The 26,667-nt window shown below is 46.0% G+C and overlaps 2 protein-coding genes and 1 non-coding gene across 3 annotated transcripts; all 3 read right to left on the bottom strand.

The window, feature by feature from the left end:
* Nucleotides 1-5,411: 5,411 nt before the first annotated feature.
* Nucleotides 5,412-5,550, bottom strand: LOC133889876 (small nucleolar RNA Z247). The gene has a single exon (XR_009903956.1). It is a non-coding gene; the product is annotated as a small nucleolar RNA Z247 (small nucleolar RNA).
* Nucleotides 5,551-9,663: 4,113 nt separating this feature from the next.
* On the bottom strand, nt 9,664-12,992 carry LOC133889781 (PHD finger protein ALFIN-LIKE 7-like). Its single transcript, XM_062330253.1, has 5 exons — nt 12,270-12,992; nt 12,108-12,140; nt 11,134-11,362; nt 10,283-10,400; nt 9,664-10,196 (listed from the first exon to the last, which is right to left on the bottom strand). The coding sequence occupies exons 1-5, from the start codon at nt 12,376-12,378 to the stop codon at nt 9,924-9,926; spliced, it is 762 nt and encodes a 253-aa protein (XP_062186237.1). The 5' UTR covers nt 12,379-12,992; the 3' UTR covers nt 9,664-9,923.
* A 152-nt stretch (nt 12,993-13,144) lies between these two features.
* On the bottom strand, nt 13,145-17,522 carry LOC133889780 (ferric reduction oxidase 7, chloroplastic-like). Its single transcript, XM_062330251.1, has 9 exons — nt 17,198-17,522; nt 16,983-17,073; nt 16,437-16,634; nt 15,535-15,769; nt 14,911-15,238; nt 14,553-14,823; nt 14,205-14,460; nt 13,666-14,107; nt 13,145-13,572 (listed from the first exon to the last, which is right to left on the bottom strand). Exons 1-9 carry the CDS (start codon nt 17,445-17,447, stop codon nt 13,379-13,381), a joined length of 2,265 nt encoding a protein of 754 aa, XP_062186235.1. The 5' UTR covers nt 17,448-17,522; the 3' UTR covers nt 13,145-13,378.
* Between the last annotated feature and the right edge of the window lie 9,145 nt (nt 17,523-26,667).

Genomic DNA, 26,667 nt, shown 5'->3' with positions numbered 1-26,667 from the left:
CTGCATGAGAAAATACCTGTGCACTATTAAGACTTCGTAAGGCATCTGTAACAGCTTGAACACTGCCTTGTACATCAGCTTTGACAATAATGGTCATTTCAACTCTTTCAGGAGTCTCTTCTGCAATTACTGCATCATCTATCATGTATTTGTCAATCTTCCGAAGCCTATCTTTCTCCTGCTTCTTCTTCCGCCCTTGACTAAGCATTCTTGCCCTTTCCTCAGAATCAACAACCACAACATCATCCCCAGCCATTGGAAGGCCCCTTAGTCCCTCAATCTCAATAGGCATTGCAGGTTTTGCAGACTCTGTTATTTTCCCTGCTGTGTTTCTAAGAGACCTAATTCTTCCCCACTCTGCTCCCACAACAATGTGTTGCCCACTAACTAATGTGCCGGACTTGACTATAGCTGTTGCCAGTGGACCCCTGCCCCTGTCCAACCTTGCCTCCACCACAAAAGCCTGAGCAGGCCCATCTATTCTGGCTTTCAGGTCCATCATCTCAGCTTGAAGGAGCAAAGCCTCTTCCAATTTATCCAAACCAGATTTTGCTACTGCAGAGATTTCAACAACCTGCACATCCCCACCCATATCTTCCAAAAGCAAGCCTTCTGAACCAAGCTGAATTCTAACCCTCTCAGGATCAGCTCCAGATTTATCACATTTGTTTATGGCAACTACGATGGGAACATTTGCTGTTTTTGCATGAGACATAGCTTCAAGTGTCTGAGGCATAACACCATCATCTGCTGCAACCACGAGCACTACAATATCTGTAACAGCAGCACCTCTAGCCCGCATCGCACTAAAGGCAGCATGTCCTGGAGTATCAAGAAATGTGATAGATGACCCTGATGGCATCTCAACAATGAAGGCACCTATATGCTGAGTGATACCGCCAGCTTCCTTTGCTGCAACAGATGTTTGACGCAGAGCATCCAGAAGCGATGTTTTACCATGGTCAACATGGCCCATTACCGTTACAACAGCAGGACGTGATTCAATCGTGCCTACACCAGTGTGCATTCTTCTGGTATTAACACCAAGTTCCTAGGGAAGAAGCACGAACATATGGATTCATATCATAAGATACAGAATTTTGCTAGATACATTAGAATATTTCATGATGGCAAAGCTTTCCATAAAAATGCAAAAGAATCTTATCAAACAAGTAGTATTGCATACTTATTTTGTTACTACCGAGTACTCAAGTTGCTAAAAAAGAGGAAAATATCGACAAAAAAGTAAACATCAAGAAAAAAATGAATGAGGAAAGAAAAGGTATAGTTTATGAAATGCAAATCCATGGAACCTTTTGAAAGATTAGGTAATCTAGAGGTAAACGTGGCTGCCTTACTTGGTCTGCCCACGGTTGCATGTTAATTATATAGGAAGGAATCCCAAACCAATCCAGAGTTAGAGTACAACTCGGTTACTAGAAGGACAGGTAATCCGGCTTCTTCCTATACATGGAGTCTATCTAAATTAGAACCGGTTACCTCCTTGCTAAGTAAACCTGTGTGCCAAATATAGGCTTTACTTAATTACTCATGCCGTGGCATGTTACATATATATATATATATGTATATATATATACGTATACGTATATATATATGTATATATATACGTATACGTATATATATGTATATACGTATATACGTATACATATATATATATATATACATATATATATATGTATGTTAATTCTAACAGCCTCCCTCAATTTCAACCGGGCTTTCTACAGAGGTTGAGATTGTTTCTGAATTTTTTAAAATCCCTTGCTGGTAATGATTTTGTGAAGCCATCAGCCAACTGATCTTGTGATGCTATAAATCGAATCTGTAACTGCTTCCTTGCAACTCTTTCCCGAACAAAATGGAAATCAATTTCAATGTGCTTAGCTCTAGCATGAAATACCGGGTTTGCTGACAGATATGTAGCTCCCAAATTATCACACCACAAATAAGGTGGTTCTTGTAGCTTTATGCCAAGTTCAGCCAACAAAGCTTCTACCCAGATTGTCTCTGCTGTAGCATTAGCTAATGATTTATATTCAGCTTCAGTGCTTGACCGAGATACCGTTGCCTGTTTTCTAGCACTCCAAGAAATAAGATTAGTGCCAAAATAAACTGCAAAACCGCCTGTAGACCTTCTATCATCTCTACTACCTGCCCAGTCTGCATCAGAAAAGGTACTTATTAACCTTGATACAGACTTATTTATTTTGAATCCCACATCAAGTGTCCCTTTGATATATCTCAATATACGTTTTACTGAACTCCAATGAGCAGTAGTAGGAGAATGTAGAAACTGACAAACTTTGTTAACTGAGAATGCTAAATCAGGTCTAGTTAAAGTCAAATACTGAAGAGCTCCAACTATACTTCGATATTGAGTACTGTCTTCTGCAGATAACAATACTCCATCTTCTTGAGATAGTTTCTCAGATGCAGCCAATGGTGTAGAAGAAGACTTACAATTTTTCATACCAACTCTTGTCAAAATATCCAAAGCATATTTTCCTTGTGACAGCAGTATGCCCCCTTGAGTTGGTTGAACTTCAATTCCAAGAAAATAACTTAGATTACCCAAGTCCTTGAGTGCAAATTCGGTTCTCAGATCAGCAAGTAATGCTGAAATAGCTTCTGAAGATGTCCCTGTGACTATAATGTCATCAACATAGATCAACATAAAAATCTGTACACCTGACTTGGAATAGATAAATAAGGATGCATCTGACTTTGAGGCCTTAAAACCGAGATGAATTAATTTCGAGCTCAGCCTGGAATACCAAGCCCTTGGTGCCTGTTTTAGACCATAAATCGCTTTGTCTAGTCTACAAACATGATCAGGAAGTTTGTCATTTATAAACCCAGGAGGTTGCTTCATGTACACCTCTTCCTCAAGAACACCATGAAGAAACGCATTCTGTACATCTAGCTGTCTTAAGCACCAACCTCTGGATACGGCTATAGACAGAACAAGGCGTATTGTAGCAGTTTTCACCACTGGACTAAAGGTATCTTCATAGTCAATGCCATACCTTTGCTTGAAGCCTTTTGCTACTAACCTTGCTTTATAGCGATCAATACTACCATCAGCCTTCCTTTTCACCTTGTAAACCCACTTACAGTCGATCAAATTACTCCTTGGAACAGCTGGAACCAGCCGCCATGTTTTGTTCCTGTAGAGAGCTTCCAATTCTTCTTTCATAGCATTTTTCCAGCGAGTATCACCCAAGGCTTCATTCAGATTCTCAGGTTCACCTGTAGAGCAAAAATTCCCATATGGAATTGTGCCATCAGTACGTATAAATGGCTTAATAATACCACTTTGAAGACGAGTCCTGCGACGAAGGGAATGATAATTAGGTGGAGTTGAAGGAGGGCTTGGTGTAGGCGACCCAGTAGAGCTTGAAGATGTTCCAGTGGAAGTTGAAGTAGGCGCAGTAACACTTGAACTCGATGCTGTAGCAGATCCAGGCGACAATGATGTTCCTGTTGCAGGTTCAGGCGATTCCTGGGCAGAAACATCTTCACTGGATAGAATAGGTGACGCCAGTACTTGATCTGTGGTCTCTTCAGCATCCAGCCCAGCCGAAGATTCAGCTGAACTGCCTCCAGGTGCACCAGAACTCGACAATTCCATGTTTCTGTCGCTGTTCTCTTGTGAAAACTGCACAACACTAGCTCCATCCTCAGCTTCATTAGTAATAATTTGATCAAAACGATTTACATCCCCAGTACTATTCAAGAGATAATCAGGTAGGAGAAGGATTTCCTGCCTGAGACGAGTACCAGCATTCTCATGCAGTTTTTCAAAAGGAAAAACAGATTCATCAAAGACCACATCACGTGAGATATATACACGGCCAGTAGACACATCAAGGCACTTGAAGCCTTTGTGGAGAGAACTATATCCAAGAAAGACACATTGCTTGGATCGAAAAGCAAGTTTTCTCTTATTGAAAGGACGAAGGTTTGGCCAACAAGCACAACAAAAAATGCGCAGGGAAGAATAATCTGGCTTTTGCTGAAGAAGGAGTTCTACTGGCGTGTGATAGTCAATGACCTTTGTTGGGAGCAAATTTATGAGATAGGTGGCTGTGAGAAAAGCCTCATCCCAGAATTTCAAGGGCATAGCTGCATTTGCAAGAAGGGCAAGACCAACCTCAACAATGTGCCTATGCTTTCTTTCAGCCGAACCATTTTGCTGATGAGCATGTGGGCACGAAACTCTATGAGCAATGCCTATTTTCTGGAAAAAGGAGTTTAGTTTTTCATATTCACCCCCCAGTCGGTTTGCATAGAGAGAATCTTTCTATCGAATTTCCTTTCAACAAGATTCTGAAAATTCAGGAAAACTTGAAAAACATCAGATCTGTTTTTCAGGAGATAAGTCCATGTATATCTACTGTAATCATCAATGAAGCTTACATAATAGGTGTGACGTCCCACAGACTCAGGCGCTGGACCCCACACATCTGAATGAATTAACTGAAGAGGGACAGTAGATATATTATTGGACTTGGAATAAGGTAACTGATGACTTTTAGCCCTTTGACAAGGGTCACAAACCGACTCACTATTACTATCAGAAAAGGATAACTGATTGTTCTTAAGCACATGTTTAACAATCTGAAAAGAGGGATGACCCAAGCGACTATGCCACCTAGAAGTAGAGGGCGGCTTGCTGACACTACATGCTACTCTATTTTTGGGACTTTCGCCATCTTGAGGGCTGAAAAGAGGATAAAGGCCACCTTCACATCTTCCTTGATGTATGACCTTCTTCGTTGCCTGATCCTTTATGAGGAAAAAGTTTGGATGAAATTCAAGATAGACATCATTATCAGATGTTAGGCGATAGACAGAAGCAAGGCTTTTATGAGCACTAGGAACATGCAAGATATTTTTGAGATGAAGATTTCGTACTGGGGTATGTAAAGACGTATGACCAATATTACTAATTTTCATATCTGATCCACTAGCTGTGTGGACTTGATCATTGCCTCCATACTTGTCTCGTACTGTCATCTTCTCAAGTTCACTGGTAATGTGATCAGTAGCACCACTGTCAGCATACCAGTTTGTGTCAATTCCATAGGCGGCTGCTCCTGAGTTGTTTGATCTGTTGCCTTGCTGATAATCTTCATCAAATCTGTGCCAGCACTCCATGGCAGTATGATTTGGCTTATCACAGATCTGACAGCGGGGCTTCATATTCTGTCCACCAGTCTTGACTCCATTGGATCCTCTGCCGCGGCCACCAGAGCCACGGCCTCCTCCACGGCCACGCTGTTGACCACTGCCGCGGGAATTGAAGCCCCCACGGCCTCTGGAAGCAGAATTGGCCGACGATTGGAATTGGCCACTTCCGGCGTGCTGATCTTGAAGCATCTCAAGCCGGGATTCATAGGTGAGGAGTTGAGAGAACAGATCGCCAAGAGAGATAGGGTCTGTTCTGCTCAAAACAGAGGAAACAATAGGGTTGTAATCGGAATCAAGCCCAGAGAGTATAAAAGATACCAATTCATCATCTTCAACAGATTTTCCTGCAGCAGCAAGCTCATCTCCTATGGCCCTCATCTTGTTGTAGTAAGCTGCGATGTTCATGCTTCCCTTCTTGAGGCTTGCAAGTTGCATGCGCAGATTGGTCACTCGTGCGCGAGATTTCGCCGAGTACATAGCTTCTAGCGCCGCCCACACCTCTGCAGCAGATGCAAGCGTAGCGACCTGTGCCAATACCTCTTTGGAGAGGGAATTGACCAGAAAACCGAGTACTTGCTGATCCTTGGCCAGCCAAGTCTCATAGGCCGGGTTGGATACCCGTTCCTTCTTGCCGTCCGTCGTCGTCACCTCCACTGTCTCTTCCGGCGCCTGGGAAGATCCATCAAGGATGCGGATCAGCTGAGCACCCCTGATTGGTGGGAGGACTTGCGCCTTCCATAGTAGGAAGTTGTCGCGCGTGAGTTTCTCTGATACAGGCTGCCCTAGAGGGGCAGAGCTTGGGGGGGCGGCAGAAGAGGGAGATGCCATGGCGCTAGCTAGATGGGTTGAGGAAGAACGCTCTGATACCATGAAAGATTAGGTAATCTAGAGGTAAACGTGGCTGCCTTACTTGGTCTGCCCACGGTTGCATGTTAATTATATAGGAAGGAATCCCAAACCAATCCAGAGTTAGAGTACAACTCGGTTACTAGAAGGACAGGTAATCCGGCTTCTTCCTATACATGGAGTCTATCTAAATTAGAACCGGTTACCTCCTTGCTAAGTAAACCTGTGCGCCAAATATAGGCTTTACTTAATTACTCATGCCGTGGCATATATATATATGTATGTATGTTAATTCTAACACCTTTCACTTCCATATTTGCAACTGCATGGAATATATCACTGCCAGTCTGCCACATTTTCTATTGTTTGAAGAATCTATCTTCTAACATAAGTGAACTAAAATTGTTGTCGATGGATTATAACAGAATGGAGGCAAAGCAGGTTATAATCAGTGCCACTGATTAAACTGCATGTCTAAGAGAATAAAATTTGCACACGGGGCCTATATTTGTGATTATGTAATAAAGGCATCAGAAAGATACCAGATTTCAAAACGATTGAGAAAACATATGCACATTAGCATATCACAATTTGCAACAAGATCATTTCGCTACCATCTCACTGAGTTGTGATAGACTCACAAGGTATAATGAAATACAAGGAGTGATGGCATGCATGTATAGCTCGTTTCTAGTATGCTTCGGGCAACTAAATGGAAAGAATAATATCAGGTTATGTAAGTTCATGAGAAACATAATTAAGACATACCATAGCAACCAACTCAGCAAGATCAATGCTGATGGAGTCAAACTCTGATTCAACCTTTTCACCAAGATCTGCAAGTATGCCTTGAAGTGCACTAATATATGCACCGGTTCGTTTAGAGAGATCAAGCAATGTCATCCCATCAAAAATCTCAACAGTTTTATCTGGTGATGATTTGATAGCTCTCTTTGGTTTTGGTGCAACATATGGTGTTTCTACAGGAGGTTGAGTTCTATTTTCTCTCTTCACCCGCTTCTCCTGTTTAGGTGCTTTTAGCCCTACAACATCCTCCCTTTTCCGACTCCATGCTAACATGTAAAGACCTACATGAAAATTCCTATAAAGAAGACAGTATAGTTACCTGACATATGAAGCCTAAAATCCACATAAAATAGCCGTAGTAACAAGAATCCTAGCAAAATGGTGACTAAACTTCAAGGCTAAACAATTATACAACATGAATTGTTTCAAAATACAAAATAAAAATATGAGACACAAAAAGATAAACGTACTAACAGAATGAAACAAGAGGGAACTTGAGAAATATGAATTTATTAAGCATGAACTCTCTATGAAAAAAACTTGACCTATGCGGGAAGACAGCCCATGGCATTACAACGGCCAAGAAAAGGCACCGAAGGCCGGCCACCCAGGGGCATCACTGAAAGCAACTTCACGACCACCCAGAGCCACACTAAAAGTGACACACAGCGAGGCGCCTTTTTTTTGCGAGAACTAGGGTTCGAGCCCTGGTTGGTAGCACCACAATTGGATGACTTACCACCATGCTATCAGCATGTTCTCAGCATGAACTCTCTATAACTACACAAAGGCAAACAAACTGTTAACATTCCTTTGTTCGTCCATAATGTTAATCATTGTGATCCACATTTGTTAAATTCAAACATTACTAATTAATGAGGACAGGGATTTTTTTTCCTTTTCCCTATTTTTATAGACCAGAAGGTGGGTCATCAGAGGGCCTAATGAAATATCCAATGCAAACCAGCCCAGGACAAAATACAACCTGGCATCATGTCATCACAGTCCATGTATCAAGCCTATCTCTACGCTCTCTTTAGAGGGATATTAACTTCCACCCATCCAACGATCTTTTTCTTCTAGTTAACACTTAATGAAAAAGATGTAAAACAATCACAAGTTCACATCCATGTGCACATCAATTACACATATGACTTATAAGAATCAGTGATAAATCTAAGTATCACAAAAATAAATGTACTATCAGCACGCATTCAGTATAACTACTGTGGTGAAATTCACATACTTATGAATGATCATATATCACCAATTAAGATATTATTAGTCACATACAATATGTCAAATGGCATCTGAGGATACAAGTCACAAATATGGCATACAATCGTTTACAACATATCCATCTGTAAGCACCAATAGTCAAACTTGAACAAAAAAAAAGCTTCAACGATGAGTTATCACATCTATTTAGTGCCTTAGTTTGCGATCACATGAAAGGTCAAATAAGATGAGATGCACATTGTGCCATGCAAAAGTTGCGACATCACTCAGAATTAACAATCATGTTGAAGCCAGTTTCGTCCATGGAGATTATTTCTGGTGGGATCGAATGATCAATTTAAATATATAAGTTGGATGCTTCAGGTATGTGTCATATACTTGCAGAATATGTAGATGTAAAGCACACAGATAAACGTACCTGATAGTGAAATGGTTAAAGGTCGTGCAGCTAGCAGCATGTTTGGGCCTATCACTGTGGTACAAATCTGTATTTTGGAAGCCAAAACAAACGTAACTTCGATAAATCACAGTGCGAGGGGTCCAGCGTATTAAACTAAACTCGACACAATGAAAGCATGACTACGATCAACTTACGTGCCAGCTTTCCGATTGTTCCATTGGAAAAATGCTTCTTTGCTCCGTGATCTGTATGGAAAGCCAAATTCACAAGGCCCGTATGAAAATCCTGCAATACGTAGAAATTAGTACTGCCGCTGCAAAGCTTATTACTGGGAGAATCGAAGGGAAACTTGGAGCCTCGCAGTGGTGAGGATTACGCCCTCAGCTGTTGGTTACGAGTTACAATACCTTCCTTCGTAGCATCCGCCACGCCATTCCTCCTGCCCTGCCGGCGGCGCCTCCACGTCACCACCGACGAGATTAAGCCTGAGGGGACTTCGGATTCAGGCACGCGAGCGTCGCGCTTGGCCGCCTTGGCACGAGGACAGCGGGGTATTGGGGTGGGTCGTAGGCTGGATGTGCGGCAGGGTCGGCCGCTCGCCGGGGGGGATGCAGCGGCGGCTAGGGAAGAACTGGGACGGAGAGAGGGGCCTGGAGTCTGGGCTGGGGTCTGCCGGTCTGGACACAGAAAAAAAAAATTGAGAAGACTATCTGGATCTTCTGCGGTCACAGATGAAGGTGCCTGATGTGTGGGGTTAAATTTTTTTTGCTGTTTACTGTGCAAAGAGAGCTTTGCTTCGTGTAGGAAATAGAAAATTAACATGTAGAGATGTCTCTTTCATGTAACTCTGACATCGTAAGCGTGCTTTAACACTTTTTATGTAATCTAAACCGCCTCCCCGTTTTGCGTAAATATTGGATAGAAATCACCAATTCGTTGGAACCGTGGATACCACTACACAAAACAAGTACAAATTCTCAGGGGGAGAAAAATATATGCAAGGAAGATGATATTATACAACAATGCAAAATAATCTCAAGATCAAACATCTGCACAAATGATGTCAAAACATTTTCCGGCTAAGATAAGAAGCATGGCCTCTGAAAAAAAACCCAGGCGTCTCTCTGACAACAGGAACCACAGCAAGAGTGACAACGGCATGCAAGAAAAGCATCATTACCATACACTACGAAACCACTTCATTACTCAAAGAGAGTTTCTACGCTTGACAATCCATTAACATTAGTGCACTACAAGAGCAGCAGCGGCCACTACAGTACTAACTACTACGTTCAGTGTCGAGATAGAAGTAATACGACGACGAGGGGGCACCGGCGCTGCCGAAACAGCAGTAAGGAAGCGAGAATCCCCCGGTTCAAGCACTACTATTCTAACTACATCAGCCAGGAGCGTTCCATGCTCACTCTCTGCTTCTCTTGTTGCTGCAACCGGGGCACTTGTACTGCTTGATGTGCTCCGCCTTGGCAGGAGTGATGCGGACACAGTCACCATGGAACCACGTCTCACAAACGTCACAGCAAATCCAGAATTCACCATTTGCGTATCTCTCTCCACAAGAGCCGCACAGGTAAGCCTGTTCCTCAACGCCTTTGTCTTCTTTGCTGATTGGTTCCTCATGCTTTTGTGGGGGCTGCTTTGCTGGTTTGCTATTAGAATTGGGTTTCTTGGATGGCTGAAATTGAAGGGAAATGAATTAACAGAAACCAGTGTGAACATGAGCATGAAACAAAGCATGTTACGTTGAGCATTTGTGCTTACTTTAGGGTCCGACTTGTTTTTGCTGTTGCCGTTGGGGTTTTTTGATTGCTTCTTCCCACTTCCTGTCACAACTTCAAATACAGTGGGAACACCACTGGTCATCATGAAGAGCCGTCTCCTGCTATTCAAATTCAGATGACCAGTAACTTTTAGCAAGCTAAATGTAATCATGCAAATAAAATGACTCAGAAAGCAAGTCTTCTTCAGAAGCAAGAATTCAGAAGAAATCATGCAAGTAGAATCAGTACCCAGTATTAGCGCTTGAACTTTGGAAATAACAAGCAACTGAAAAGGTATTAGTCACAACTCTTTACTACTACAAAAGATTTGAGTTGATAGAGGTGATGCTGCCTCCATCTGGTATGGTCTTTTGTTGATGGATCTGTGCATACATGTGCATTTTCCTAAGAGGATCTTTTCCGTAGGGTGGGATCATGTGTATGTATCATGCTTCTGTATGATTCTCTGTGGCTTGATGATTGCTTGAGACATATTATGTGCAATTTGAGGATTCAGGAATAATTATTCATGCACGATGAATAGGTTAATGGTTTAGGGATACTACAGGTATGTTCCTGTTGGTTGGGAGCCGCAACTGACCTTTCCAATTATTAGTAAGGCCCTATACTCACAGCTCTAATACCATAACACGGGAACCAACATACAAGTAGACAACAATGTTTCTGAATGACAGGCATTGTAGCAAGTAATGTAACAATGCTCTGAAACAATTATATAGGACACATGGAAATAATCTACTTGAAAAAGTGATATAAGAAAATAAAGATATTGCAGTAAAAACTATGACAATTATATAGGATACATGGAAATAATCTACTTGAAAAGGTGACCTGGCTTCTTTATCAAATCCAAAGCGAGCCCCAAAGTAAAATGCCACAGCCAGTAACCATGCATCACTGTGGACAGCTACCAGCGACAGCCAATCTTTCTCGGTCATTCCATCACGAGCAAAGTTTATTCCCAGTGCTGGCTCTGGAAGTTCAGGAGGAACTTCCTCAGCCGGAAGGGTCACTTCCCAGGTTTCATTAGGTAGTCCGTAGAGGCACAAGTTCTCCTTCTCTGGCAAAATTAGACCATGTTACATCAGCATTAAGCCTATGAAAAAGACAGCACGGCTCATTCAACAAAGTGCCCATAACACAAAATGATACATATCATGTGTAAGCCAGTGGTTACAGGTGATTAACTAAAGAAAACAAACAAGCATTTAAAACGAATGCTATCAGAGAGAACAGCACGAGTACATATTTGTCCAAGAGCCCCTAAGCATCAATTCAAAGCAATTGGGACAATTTTGCAGCTCCAAGCACAAAAACTTGTGCATTTTACCACATCTTATCATCAATGGCCCATTTTTTTTTTCTGATTTCCAACATGGTTGGAATAAGCATAACTGCAAGTTAAACGTTTTGCTAGCAGCCTCCAACTCAGATTAATGAAGAGCAAAAGCCAGATAACGCATGTAAAGCTTTGTCGCACCCTATAAGTGGCCCAAATTTGCAAGTCTTTCCATTATCCCATAGTCTTGATGTCCTCACTTACAATTGACCTAACTAGTGATTCGACACCATCCAAGACACACGGAACTGTACATCACTAATCCATTAACGAAACACCAAGAAACCAATCATACAACAACAGGACGCACAGATACTACATCAAGCGCCAGAAGTGCAGTTCAATCCAATACCGCGAAAGAACAACACGCAGTACCCCTGAAGCGGTTGAACAACAGAAAACCACGGCTTTGCGCAAGAATTATCTCCCGCGGAAACCAATAATAGAAGCAAGCAAGAATCCTCACCTGGGTCGCACTGCTTGTAGAACTTCTCCACATCTGCGCACCACAAAACAGCCAAGCAAGGGAACGTAAGCCACGAGTCCCGCACCAAAATCCACACTAAAACGACTACAGGAGAGAGAGAGAGAGAGAGAGAGAGAGAGAGAGAGAGAGAGAGAGAGAGACCGGTGGTGAGGGCCTTGACGATGCCAGCGCGGCGGCCGCGGAAGTCCCGGAAGACGTCCTCGGGGGTGCGCGCGTTAGGGTGGACGGGGGCCGAGCCAGAATCGCTCATCGCGGACACACAATCTCCGGAGAGGAGAAGCGGTGGAAGGCCGGCGAGGCGAGGCTAGGGTTTGGGCGGAAGAGGCCGAGGAGGGTGGTGGTGGTGGTGGTGGGGATGGTAGTGTTGGGGGGGGGGGGGGGGGAGCTGGAGGAGGGCTCTATTGTAATTTTATTAATGTTGGTGGTGGGTTTGGGAATTTGGGAGTGTTGGCACGTGTGACTCGGGCTCTGGTTTTGAGTTTTGAAGATGTGGCCGGCCTGGAGGGACTCGGACAGTATTTTATATTAATTAATTATTTGTTAATGTGAAAACAGTTCTCCTGTTTCGTATATACCTGAGTTGGTACTGTAGTTATGCATTGTAGCACTTCTGTAGCCACTGATCTAACCCGTCCGAAATGTCCCATCTCAGATGAGAGCTAATGTAGATGACTATTTATCCTCCGCATTAGCTCTTTTAATACAGAGGATCTTAGTCCTGAACTCCTCTATGGTTCCACACTTTAGACCAGATGGGATTAGGTCATAGCCAGGCTGGCATTATCTAGTTAGGCCGGGCCGCATCTACTCATGGGGCTGGCTTGGTTCTCATCACTCACCAACAGCCCGATGCTTTCGGATTATCAAGCCTCTCGAAGATTGTTTCGCGGCGTTGGCGAATGGCAGAGACAATTGCAGTTTTTTTACCCTACGTCAGAGGATCTCAGAGCAGATCTGACGGTGCAGAGTTTAGGGAAAAATTTTACTTTGCCCGATTGCAGGCCGATGGGGGAAACTAAGGTGCAAATTAATTAATTTACGCATTTGACTTGAAACCTCACAGGATGTCATGTGATTCCTTTACCTTAACCTATGTGTTTAGATCATGCATGCATATGCTACACGCATACGGTATAACTTAGTAAGTGTCATCTAGCTGTACTCGCACTATACAGCATAATAATTACAGGTTCTGCATGTATATCTCTACTGCGCAGTGTGCAGTACGTGCTGGGTCGATCGGTGTATAGTTACAGGTCGAAGCTGTGGCTGTTGAAGTGGAACACCGCGCGGCTCCGGCCCTTCCTCTCCGGCCCGCCGCCGCAGCCGAGGTTCCGCGCCCTGCACTCCCTCGCCACGCTGGTCTGCAGCCCCTGCGGCCCGCACACCAGCACGCCCACGTCCGCCGCGTCCCCGGCGCGCTCCGCGAACGCCGCGAACTCCGCTGGAAATCCGCAAAAAAACAAGCCTGGTCGGTCAGTCGTTTCCACATCACCCACCGCGATCAAGTTCAGGAAGCTAGGTGTGGTGCGGTTACCTCCGAAGTTTGGCCGGCACCCGTACCGGGTCGTCCGCAGCGCGGCGAGGCTGGTGCTCGGGGCGTTGTCGTCGCCACCGCCGGCCGCTGTCTGATAGGAGCGCGGTGACTGGGAAGCGGCGGCGGCGTCCCACTTGTAGTCCTCCAGCCTCCGCTTCTCGGACAGGTGCCACAAGAGCACGACGAGCCCCCCGGGGAGGGCGACGCCGGCGGCCATGCACAGCATGAACAGGAGGCCCAAGTACCACCATGCCACCACGTTGTTGGGCTTCACGTAGTACACCTGCACCAGGGCGTACGCCAGGACGAAGCCGAGCGTGGACGCCGAGAAGTACATGGCCGCCCAGAAGTTGTCCCCTGTGCCGACCAGCCCGGACATGGTCGTCCCGTTCTTGACGAACATGCCGGGGACTTTTTGCTCGTCCCCAACAATGCCGTCCTCCTGCAGTGCCGACGCCATGGAATCAACAGTGAGTGAGCTACTTTGTTCGTGATGAAAAGGCAAAGAAGATTATTAGAGCGACGCACTATGTGCTTACCAATGGAGGCTGGGATTCTTGGGTCACGAAGGCCTGGATATCCAGGCGCAATTTGTCAGAGACAGATGAACTGATGGTCTGAGTATCGACGGCCGACAGGAGAGAAAGCTCCTTGGACTTCTTAACTGACCATAGGACCAGCACGTTCTTTGGCATGCACGGCTTACCCTCCTCGATCCTGTGGATTATGTCGCTCAGGATCGCCAAGAACGGTGATATGCCGATGCCTCCGGCCACGAGGATGAGATTCTCGTACCTGAACACATGTCACAGAGAAGTCTTTACGTGAACTTTACCCATTGGCATCAATTAGACACTATTAGGATGAACTGAAAAGTGAAAACTCACATCAAGTGGTAGGGCGATTCATGCCCATACGGCCCTTCCACGCAGGCTGTAATGCGGCCGGATTGCGACTCTGAGTCACTCCTGTTCTGCTCCTGGACATCGGTGATGATGCTCCTCAGTTTTTCAGTCCATGAGCCAAGTACTTTTATGAGAACTGACATGTGATATCTCCCATCCATGGGACTTGAAGATACACTGAACGGATGCCACTGCAAGAATGACAGCTCGCGCACTTGTATGAAGACGAAACTGAGAGCGTTGTACCGAAGACCTGCAGAACAAGAAGCAATTGTTCAAGCAACTGTGACAAAACAAATGAAATAGTGATGAATACAGTGCAAGGAAATAAGATCTTTACTTGCTGGTTTTGAGAAGACTAGCTCCACGGTCCCACACGGGCGGGAGGCGGCTGAAATGATGTCAACTTTGGCCCTTGACTGCCAGAACCTCAGGAAGCGGTCGAGCATGAAGAGGAAGACGGCCCCGGCTGAAATGCTGAAGATGAAGTCGCCGACGTGGAACGCCAGGAACAAGATGAAGACAACGTACAGCTGGTGAGTGTAGAAGAAGAGCTCGAAGAACCTCTTCCTCACTGGGTGAAGTGATGTCGCCCACATAAGCAGGCCGGCTGCCAAGCTGATCACACCAGGGAGGTTTGCAACTCCAATTTCCTTCCATTCTAGCATCTACAATGAACGTACCTTGGCTTGTTAATAGTGTCATCAAATTTATGATATGGAACACTTGTAACAACAGAGAACTATGCTGTCAGCCATCACATGCAAACCTTTCAGATATGAAACCGTTTTAAGTCACAGATATTTTCAATAGTTATTTCATCTGTTTACTCTATGCTGTCAAGTATTCACTATTAGTAGACAGTGATGTCCCTATTTATCAAAACAAGAAGAAAAAAAGGCACGCAAGATATTGGCCATAGCAAATCATAAATCCTGAATGGCTCTAATCACTCTGCACTTACTTCTTCAAGTAGGCGCCCCTGCATGGACCATGAGATCACATAGAACAAGCCATGCAATGTAAAGAGAGCCATGGTGAGATGCCCCAGCCAGACGTGGTATCTAGTGGCGTGCTCAAATGGAATATCGATGAGCCGAAGAAGAACTGAGCCCCTCGAGACAGGCAGGAACAGGAAGAGCATGCAGAACAACCCAACTGACCCTAAACGGAGACCGATAACATCCAGTATCAACTCACTGCAAGGAAAAACTTATAATACCTTAGAATTTTGTATGATCAGATAAACCTAAGATTTCCTACAGTGCATTTTTCAGCAGTATCATCAGTAGTAGCATGCAACTGAAGCAGCATAGCACTTATCTCCTGATTCACTAAATCATAATTCCTTTTTCTTAAGTCACGTTCTTCCGAGTTCTCTCTGCTGTTTTTATAATATAGTTCCTCTTTTTTTCATTGATGATATGATTGGTTGTACTCTGTAATCTGTATTGCCTATGGGCCTGAAATTTAAGTACTGCAGACACAGAGAACTGAAAATTATATAAATCATTACAGTATAAATGAGATATCGTAATATCAGTGACTTCAGACACAGCACTGTTTATGTTTCTGAATTAGCGTAAGCGTATGTTCCATTTGAGACCACATTTAGTGTAACTCTGAAAAAAAATTATGTATCGTCCACAGCAATATTTTCAGGAAAGAAAACATAAATTCAATTATTTGAAGCCATACATCATTTTAGCTTCAGCAATGATTAACTGTATAGAGGCGGCAAGGTACTGATGGTGACACTGGAAGTAATACTTAGGTCTTGAGCCTAAATAATGGTACTAGCATGAGTAACATTTCCACTTCAACATATTTTAAGTATGACAAACAATCCTTCATAACAGAACATACCTCTCATAACTTGATGGCAAATGGAATTTCGAGACGAGGCTCACACTCTCCACAGTGTAATATGTCATTGAGTAGACAACATAAACGACGAATAGGACAATTCCGATGAATTCAACTGCAGAGACGACTCCAAAAGGGCCATCGACAAGAACAGGGAAAGTCCATAGACGGAAACTCAACGATCTCAGCTTTTTCTTCCTAGCATGCAAGAAAGAGTAATGAAGTAAGCAGGGCCTCTTTAAGAAATCTAGGCATGAAGTAAGCAGGGCCTGTTTCGCGCCCTTGATTTTTATATCAAAATGAGCAAAACTCTGTAACTTCGTTGTAAGCTTGCAATAACACATCAGAGAATTGGACCACCATGCTAAGGTTTGGTGAAACTATTCAGAGAAATTAAGTACCAAACCAACAAACACTCTGCCTGATTTTCATTTCCAATTCCACGTCCACTCAATAGTTTTTACTGAAACTAGCAACCGCACACGTCTTTCACACACGTGGAATCAATTCAGAGCTAAATCATGAACAAGAAAATTGAATACTTACTCCACATGATCACTGGGGAAGGCGGAGATGTACACATACGCCAGAAGCGCAATGATCAGAATCGGCGCACTGAAGGTGAGGAAAATGCTCCCTGCAAGAATTAAGAAAAGAAGAAGGGGAAAGAGCCCCGTCAGTCCGTCACTTACTTTCTCCTACTTTCATGGAAAAAGGAGACTAGAACAAGAGTGTGAATTCTCGATGAGTCGAGTGTATACCGGTGATGCCAAAGAGGGACTCCCTGGTGAGCCCGATACACTTCCTGAACACCGCCTGCGCGGGCTTGGTTGGGTAGAGGAAGATCCCCGCCGCCCAGGTGAGGAACACCGCCCACATCAGGAACTTGAGCACGGACCTGGCCAGCGACGGCAGTATGGCGGCGCGCGAGGAGGAGCACTTGACCGCCCCGGCACCCGCGGCACTGCCGCCGCCATTCTGTTGCAGAAGCGGGTCCCGTTCTTGGGCCATGGTGGGGAGACGAGCAGCAGAACTGCGGGAGAATCTAAGGGCGCGCTTCTGCTAGCTCCTCCCGTGCGGCTAGGCTTCGTCGTTTTTATAGGGCCTAGGCTTCGACGGCGAGTGGATTTTTTTTAAGAATTTGGTCTTTTTTAAAAAAACTTTTTTTACATATGAATTTATGAGAAACAATATAAAAATAGATCTTTTTTACGATACTATGATATGTAGCGTCAGAGTTCAATAACACGGTATCATGACAATTAAAAGATGCATCATGGTATTTAGTGTCGTGATATTTTTAATCCAAAATACTTAGCATCATTATATTTAGCGTAGTGATATTTCAAGTTCAAGATATTTAATATCGTGGTTGATATTTTAAGTTTTAAATAGAAAATCGGTAGCATAATATCAAATATTATGGCGATATGCTATTCAACTATTCTACTATGACGTCGAATATTACCGTGTCATGCAAAAGATTTTATTTTTAAAAATTGTTTTTGTAAAATCTATTTGTAGAATATGTTTAAAATAAGACCAATAGGTAAAAAATCCACCGGCGGCAATGGGTGGACGAGGAGGGCGCGCAGGAAAGGTTATTGTCAGGTGGTTATGGCCTTGCTGAGTATAGTGGCGCAGTGAGCCACACAATCAATATGTGCTTCAGAAGGCCCACCCGTGTGCTTCCCAAGGTCAAAAATCCATTCACTGCAAAAACTTGTTCAAATTTTTTTACTGCAAATATTATTTTTCATAGAAATCCTGCACTCCGATAAGCGCTATCAAGAGATACGCACAAACATTTTGTGGCACACAGACGAGTGCCAAAAAAATATTTAAGGATAAAAAAGAACTATTTTTTTGAGTAAAAATAGGATCCATTCACCTACCGCCAAACCTTCTTCTTGAATGTTGGTTCGTTATCATCCCGTATTCCCGTGAAGATTCTTCATTGGTTGGAGGTGGTTCGTTTCCCCCGGCAACATCACATTCATCGGCTGATAAACCCCCTTCGTTATCCTCCAGCCAAGGGATTTTAGGTGGCTGCCCCGGGGGGGGGGGGGGGGGGGGGGAGCGCGGTCGCCGTGGCTTATCTGTCCGTTCCCGGGCTGCTTGTGGTCCTCGCCCCTCCGAGCCATGGGAATCTCCTGCTGAAACCTCCGGCGAGGAGGTAACAGTTACGGCGGGAGAGAGACGAGGACGGGTGGGCCCGGGCAGTAGCTCTCTCGTGGGCCCGGGCACTGAAATACCATGGCCACTAGTCTCGTGGCACTGAAGTTTGAAAGGACGACAGACAGCTGTCATATTTCCGACAGGAGACAAACGCTTATATGCTATTCCCTTGGAAATTGTATACATATATTAATATTAAATATATGCGTTCAATTTTGAAAAATTACAAATATATATATATATATATATATATATATCCGTTTTAAAAAATTACAAATATATATCATCTAGCCCTCCTTTGCCAAAGGCACGGTAAGCTCACGTTTATTGGACGTATTAGTTGAGGCTCAAATCAATCGAGTTTGCTAGCTTGCACTCCTGACTCCTCAATTGTTAGTTTGCATCTTCCTTATAGCACTCTCCTCGCTAAACTTTATGAGTTTCAGAGTTTGGTTGAGAGCAAACAATTGCGCCAGTTCATTGTTCGAATTGGTGAGATGTTCTTCTGGTCGCATAGAGGATGATATCCTCGTTGCTGCGTTGTTTAGGCTCCACACTACTGTTCTTTTCGGTGTACATAGCTGGGCTTCATGAGATTTTTAGATTTTCTATTACCCCTATCTGTCATCAGTTACTGCATTGTGAATTGAGGGTCTTGCGGCGGAATCTGCTCATCCGGGTTACACGGATGTTCATATTTATAAAATAATTATATATATTATTAACGTCTAATTGGTACACTTGATTAGGGTCCTATTGAATTTGTGATAGAACCTACATACCAAGGTTGTATGGGCGCTGAGGACAAACAAGGTTGAGTGAGTCAGAGCTTGGTGGGTGATCAATTGGGGAAAGTTGGCACCAATATAGGGCCTGATGCATATCTAGAAGGTGGAGGGCTTGAGGAGGGTGATGATGCGGTGGAATTTGAGATCGATGATGTGGAAGCTTTATCGGCGGGGCAACGGACGGTGTTAGCAAGGTATTACTCGTTGAAGCGTCCTAACCCGATGGCATTATTTGATGATCTCAAGAGGGCATGGCAACTTCGTACAGATTTTAGTTTTAAGGCCCTGCGGGATAATCTTTTCATCATTACCTTTGGGTCGGAAGGTGATTTTGCGTTTGTTTTAAGGGGAGGACCTTGAATTCATCATGGTGATGCTCTTATTGTCGCCCCTTTTAATGGCTTTACAAGTCCTTCAGAGGTCCCTCTTAATGCTATTCCAGTTTGGGTGCAAATCTATGACTTGCCTCTTGGGATGATGACCAAACGGGCTGGAGAAACACTGGGAAAGAAGTTGGGGTCTGTACAGGAGGTGGATGTTGAGGTAAAAGGCCGAAGTAAACATGATTTCCTTTGTGTTAGAATTGAACTCCCTGTTGATCGCCCCCTGAAGGTTAAACTGCCAACAAAGGTGAAGGTTCAAGGCAAGGAGGTGGTTCGTAGTTTTGATCTAAGGTATGAACGGGTGCCTTTCTTTTGCTTCCATTGTGGGTTCATGGGACATTCGGATAAGGGGTGTGCAAAGGATGTTGATGGAGATGTCTCGCTGCATTATTTGGCAGAATTGTGGGGCTCTCCATTTAAGCAATTTGAACGGAGAACGAACTATGTTAAGGTTGAAGGTACTCCTTCAGTTCGGCGCCACCTTGCTTTTAATCAGGCGGGTAGTGTTGGGTCCTCATCGAATCGGCAAAGAGGGCCTGCTCAGGATGCTAGGGGTGTTTGGCCAGTTCAGGTTGGGGTGAGGGATGACTTTGAAGCTCATGAGGAGGACGGCGATATGCATATTGGTAAGGAGTTATCGGAGCAAGCAAAGAAACTGTCTGTTGCTGAACGTATGGGTAGGAAGGATACGAATAGTATGCAGAAGGACAGGGAGGCTCATTCTAATTTGGTGAAGCTATTCAAAGGTGTGGGGGTGGCAGCTAGTGTAGAAGTTGTGCCTAACAAAGTGGCGCCAAGCATTAGGAACTCCCTAACCTCTAGTGACATGATTCCAGCGCTGCAGTCGTTGGGGTCGACGCTGGAGTCTCATGGCACTTCTGATCTGTTGGAGGACGGCTCCCTGCGGCCTAAAAGGGGGGATGCATAGCAAGTGCCAACTGATGCTGATCTAGCTTTGGCTTTGGTTGTGATGCCGGTAGGAGCAGCTAAGGGCGGGGCTTGGGAGAAGAAGAGGTTGAATCCCTCAATGGGGGCTACGATACATGATCATGAGATGGAGGATGAGATGGCAAGCAGGGATGGTAGGGAAGCAACCAGTCTGGGGGCTACTGGTAAACTGACGAAGCCAATTAGGGAGCTCCGTCAGGAGCCATGAATTGGTTAGGTTAGAACTGCCGAAGTCTCAGGAACATCCCGGCAGTTTATGTTTTCGGGGCTTTAGTCAAAGCCTGTAGTTCCCAACTAGCTGCTCTTAATTATGTAATTTCTAAGTGTGTTAGGGCTATTGGGTTGATCAATATGTCTGGTTTGAGCGGTTTTGTAGGTGGAGATAGATTTGGGAGTTCAGTTGGAGTTATATCGGTATGGTTTGGGGAGTCCTGTAGGAGTTCTGTTGGCTCTTACCTGGGGAGTTTGTGATGCTGCTGGTGAAAGGGGAATGAATAAAGAATAGATATGTTGCTGTGTATATGTTGATCACTTGGAATACCTTACTGCTGGTTTTTTCCTTGTGTGTTGTTTCCTGGAATTTCTGGATGGGAGGACAATTCGAGGGAAGGGAACATAAACATGGTGGGGGTGATAGAGGCGCATGTTTTTGCATTGACAGATGTTTTGCGGATTCAAAATATGCGTTCGAATTGTATTTGAAACTGTGTATGTAATATTGCGGGCGTACCAGTATACTGAGTATACGAAAGACTGGAGAATGTAATAATCGAAATATGTAACTTTATTCATTCATGTCGAAATCATAAAGTACAGCTTCTCTCATATACATTTTTACTCCACAACACACACGCTATCTGACTATCTTCACGATCTGGCCATTGCTTTGTCTTTGTTCCCGTGGCCTCATGAGGCTCTCCGGTTAATTACGCCCTTCTTCGGGCTATCTCCGATTAAGTGCGCTGGCGGTCATCATACCGAGGTTGTCTCCGAGTCTGCAAGGCTGTAGTCACACGCAACAAAGACCAAGCAAAGTAAGTGTTAGCAATAAAATACGACGGGACAACAGTCTAGCATAAGCTTTTTGGACCATTTGTGTATCCCGGGTCATCATCGGCCACGTAGGACTCTGATTGTGTTTGTGTGAAGAGGTGAGCTAGGAGCACAGCACGACGTGTAGCTTCTACTGAAAGTGGTAGCATGGCCATCACCAGGAGCTCCAACGCCATGCCTGACTCACTAACTCCCTCTTCGGGCCTCGGATTTGTCCTCATCGGCCATCCCTGAAGGCAATAGGCAACGAGCCGCACAGGCCAAAGCCGCAAAGGCGGGGTGATCACTTGTGGGCCACGCAAGCTCCAACCACAAAGGCGCATATTCTGGTCAGCCACAAAGGCAATAACCACACAGGCAGGGTAATAATGTTAGCCGGCAACCGTAAGCCACAAAGGCAATGTAACAGTATTAATCTAACATAGAAAGGCAATATAACAATGTTGACCAACACTAGAGCAGCATGGCCAACAAAAGGAACAGCCACCACTAATCAATTATCACCAACAGAGATGAAACAAGCATCACTGAATAACTAAACATCCACATGTCTCATCTAGTCACAATCCATCCATGGCCGAGAGGGCAATTAGAGATCATGCCGCACCAGCCAAGCAGCACCATCAGTCACACAACCGTGGTCACCAACATTATGAAGCTCAACTTATCAGGAAGAGTGCCTTAACAGACTTGCACACGGCATGGCGTCACAGTAGCGGCCTGGCTTCAGTTTTATCATCACTGGCCAGCAGTACACTAGCACGGCGGCACTGACACCCAGCTGGTGATGCAAGCACGACGGCACTCAGACCTCCAATCGGTGGTGCGCGAACACGGCAATATTCAGATGAGAAGCACAACAGCACGAAGGCTGGGCTAGAAACATCACGAGATCAATGGCATGGCGCCGACACTGTCAGAGGCTCACCGACTTGGACGTAGCCAAGGGTCGAACAGAGCATGGTGTGGCGCCGGCCGGCCTCAATGGGACAACAACAAGCACATAGACATAAGCAGCGGCAGCCAGGCTCATACATAAGCACAACGGCAACATGCGTCTAGAGAGCACGACGACACGATGGCGGGGCATCAACACACAGCAGAGGGGAGGGGAAAAACACAACGGCGCGACCGGGACACCGGCTACAATGGCGCGGCCGTGCATGAGCACAAAGAGGGGAGGTAGGATCAATCATGCTGGGGCTCACCTCGTGGTACGGCGGCAGCGAGGAAGCTTCGACCAGAGCTCGCAATCGAGGGTGATGGAGTGGTGGTCGGTGACAGTGACACCGGTGTGGTCTGGAGGCGACGACTTTGTGCAGCAGATGCTGTGGCGCGGGCGGCGGCGAGTCACCGTCGCGGCAGAGCTTCACCGAGGCCACCTCCTCAAAAAAAAATTATCCCCTCTCCATCGGGCACCCCTTCCCTACTCTTTATATAGGCGTGGCTAGGGTTCCCTCACGGAGAGATAGACGTCAAGGCGATTGGGATTTGAAGAAGAGTCCCGATCGGACACGGTTGGGGATCAGGATGAATCAGTTTGGGGGGAAAGGATAAGCACGAGTGTCGGAGGATGAACTCCTCAAGCGGGGATCCCGAGGGACCCCCTTTGAGATTCGGCCAGGGGGATGATTCTGAATCTACCTCGTACGTGAATTTAAAGCGAGTATATGAGATGTAGGCGGGATGGACGATCGACTGCTAATGGGAGTAAATGCTCGAGGGGTTTTAGACAGGTTCGGGCCGCACGGAGCATAATACCCTACTCCTGTGTGTATGCTATAAATGCTCTGGGAATGCCTTTATCTGGATCTCTTGGGTTACAAGGATTTTTGTCTAAGTCTAGAGCTTCGGTCTTTAAGTGTCGATCTCTCTGAGCTTGTTCCTTGCTTCATGCTTCGTATGTCGTGACTTGTTAACTGTCGAACTTCTCTCAGTCTGTCTTTGTCTCCGGGGTGCGCTCCCCCTTTTATATCCCGTCGGGGAGGCTTGGTGTGCCCAGAAAGGAGGGCACGAGTCCCTATGATCCATAAATGGAAAGCAACCATCATAGGGCTGCAGTTTGATGTTACGGGGGGTTGAAAATGCGTCCTCGACCGGTCCTATCGTCATCATGCCACCTTTTAGCGGGTGCAGCAGGGGGGCCCACCGAGCAACCTCGCGTGCCCGCCCGGTCAGAGCAGGCCTGACACCATAGGACGGCAGGTGATATGTCTCGAGCCCAGCGATGATATCTCCAAGCCGCGACGATTGACACGCGATGGGACCCGTCGCATTAAATGTCCCCACGCCTCCCTGTCAGGCGGTGGCAGGGACTGACAGCATGCGTAGGGGGAGTGGTTGGAAGTGACAGGACACGCTCCCTATTAAATGCAATATCGGGCCTCTCACCAGTTGACACCTCACCTCTGAATCCTTGTGGGGTCCACCGGCAAAGGGGCTTCTCAGGTACTCGGGGAACTTGGGTACTCGGAGACCACTGTTCATGGCCCCGAGCGCCCTCTCCCGGAACTGTGTCTTCTTGGATTCTCGGGGAACTCGGGTACTCAGGGACCACTGTTCATGGCCCCGAGCGCCCTCTCCCGGAACTGTGTCTTCTTGGATTCTCGGGGAACTCGGGTACTCAGGGATCACTGTTCATGGCCCCGAGCGCCCTCTCCCGGAACTGCCTTCTCGGTTCCTCAGGGAACTCGGGTACTCGGGGACCACTGTTCATGGCCCCGAGCGCCCTCTCCCGGAACTGTCTTCTCGGGTCCTCGGGGAACTCGGGTACTCGGAGACCACTATTTATAGCCCCGAGCACCCCTCCCGAAACTGAGCCTCCTCGGGCCTCGAGGAGGTAGTCCCCAAGGGATGACGCCACGTGACATTCTGTTGTCCTGGCATCAGGACTCGGGAACCCCTGGTTCCCATGTCACTGACAACGAGAGATCGGGCAAGGGTGCGGTGCCGAAGTGAGCGTGCTTGGCATGGCTCGGGCGCGGGGGTGGTGCGGCTCAAGTGCGGCGTAGCCGTGGCACGCGCTCGGGCACCCTGGCCCAGGTAACAGAGGAGGGGGGAAAGGAGCGAGCCGGTTTGGCCGGCGGCATGGCGTGGGAGCGTCAGCGCAGCTCGAGCGAGGCGGCAGCGCGCATGAGGGAGAAAGGCGGTCGCTCGGGCATGTGGGGAAGAGGAATAACGCCCAGGCGCCCTAGGGCAGCCGGCGTGTGGGGATAAGGTGGCCCGGGATGGGTCGGGCCGACCTGGTGAAGAAAGGAGGAGAGGGAGGGAGCCGGGCTGGGCCGACAGAAAGAATGGGACCCATTTCCCCCTCTTTTGCCTTTTCCTTTTCCTTTTTTTTTATGTATATGTGCATGTACACGGGTGCAAATACACGACAAAATGATATCGTATAACAGGCTTTGGTGGGGGGTAGTTTTTTGGGTGGCTTTAGTGGCCTTAGTTCTGTTGTGTTGGATTGGGATGACAGGATGCAGCTGGCTGGTGGTGGATTGGAGGGGAGCACAGTTTTGGAGAAGCTTTTCTTGTGGTCGATCTGGTTTGGGGAGTTTTGTAGGAGTTATGTCTGTGTTGATGCTGGTGGAAGGGAAAGGAATAGACGAAGCATATATGGGTGTGTATTTTTGGATCACCTGGGTCTGTCTTTTGTGCCCACTCTGGTTGATGAATAGGTCTGATTACAAAGTTCTTGTTAGTTGTTTTTGGTCTAGTAGCAACTTTGGCTTTGATCAGTATGGATATGTCATCTTGCTTATGTGTGTTAAAGGAATAGAGGGAGCATATATTGGTGTGTATGTTTGGATCACTTGGATCTATCCAATGTGCCTGAGTGCTGGTGGGTTTGGTGTTTTCATTCCTGTTAACATGCTAGTGAGTGAGAACCCAGGGCAACGGTTTGGCAGAGGTAATGCTTGGGGGGCTGGGGAGGTGCAAGGCTGGGTATAGTCAGGTGTTAAAGCCTGTGAGATCTATGGGCAATCTAAGAGTGTTTGAGGGTTACGTGGTGGGCTGTGGGACCAGAGAGAGGGCCGGGGTTCCTATCTGCAGTGTGGAGAGGGGCTGTTTTGGAGATACATGAGTTCTGATGAGGTGTATGATAGGAAGTCAGCAACCTTTGGTGTTTGTGGGGTTGGTGGGCATGCTGGGTACGGATAACCCTTATGTGCTGAGCTGGGTGACCAGAGAGATCTCTGAATATGGTGATGGATGCTCAGTGTTTTTATCTGTGGTTGCCGCGGGTTCTAAGATGCCAACTATGTTGGCTCAACACCTGACGTGCTCTCATGGCGAGGCCCGTCAGGAGCAATGAATACCCTAAGCTGGAACTATAGGGGGTTGGGGATCCCGCGGACAATTCAAGAGCTAACTGCTCTGGTAAGAGCGAAAAATCCCAGTTTGGTCTTCTTGTCCAAGACGCGAAATTCAGAGGCGAGAGTGTCTAAACGTCGTTGGAGGTTGGGGCTGAGGAATTGCATCACTGTGACTCCTGCAACTCAGGGAGGTGGAGGTGGTCTGGCCTTGTTTTGGCATGAGATGGTGGAGGTAACGCTTATCGGAAAACATGAGAGATTTATTGATGTAATGGTCAGAGAGGATGCCTATGTGCAATCATTCAGAATTACGTTTGTCTATGGTGAACCAAGAATGTAGGATCGGCACCTAATGTGGGAACTCCTCCACCGGCTTCGCGGTGTGTCAGACCTTCCTTAGTTGGTTATGGGGGACTTTAGTGAGACAATGTGGGGTTTTGAGTATTTTTCGGCCTGCGAGAGACCGGTTCGTCAAATGGCTATTTTTAGGGATGCCCTCGCTGATTCTAACCTAATAGATTTGGGGTTTGTGGGTCTTCCATTCACATATGACAATGGGCGTGATGGTGGA

The sequence above is a fragment of the Phragmites australis genome, chromosome 13, assembly GCF_958298935.1.
Source record: "Phragmites australis chromosome 13, lpPhrAust1.1, whole genome shotgun sequence".
In the NCBI taxonomy this organism is placed as follows: domain Eukaryota; kingdom Viridiplantae; phylum Streptophyta; class Magnoliopsida; order Poales; family Poaceae; genus Phragmites; species Phragmites australis.
The sequence above is the reverse complement of the archived record's forward strand: the minus strand, read 5'-3'. Positions and strand labels throughout refer to the sequence as shown.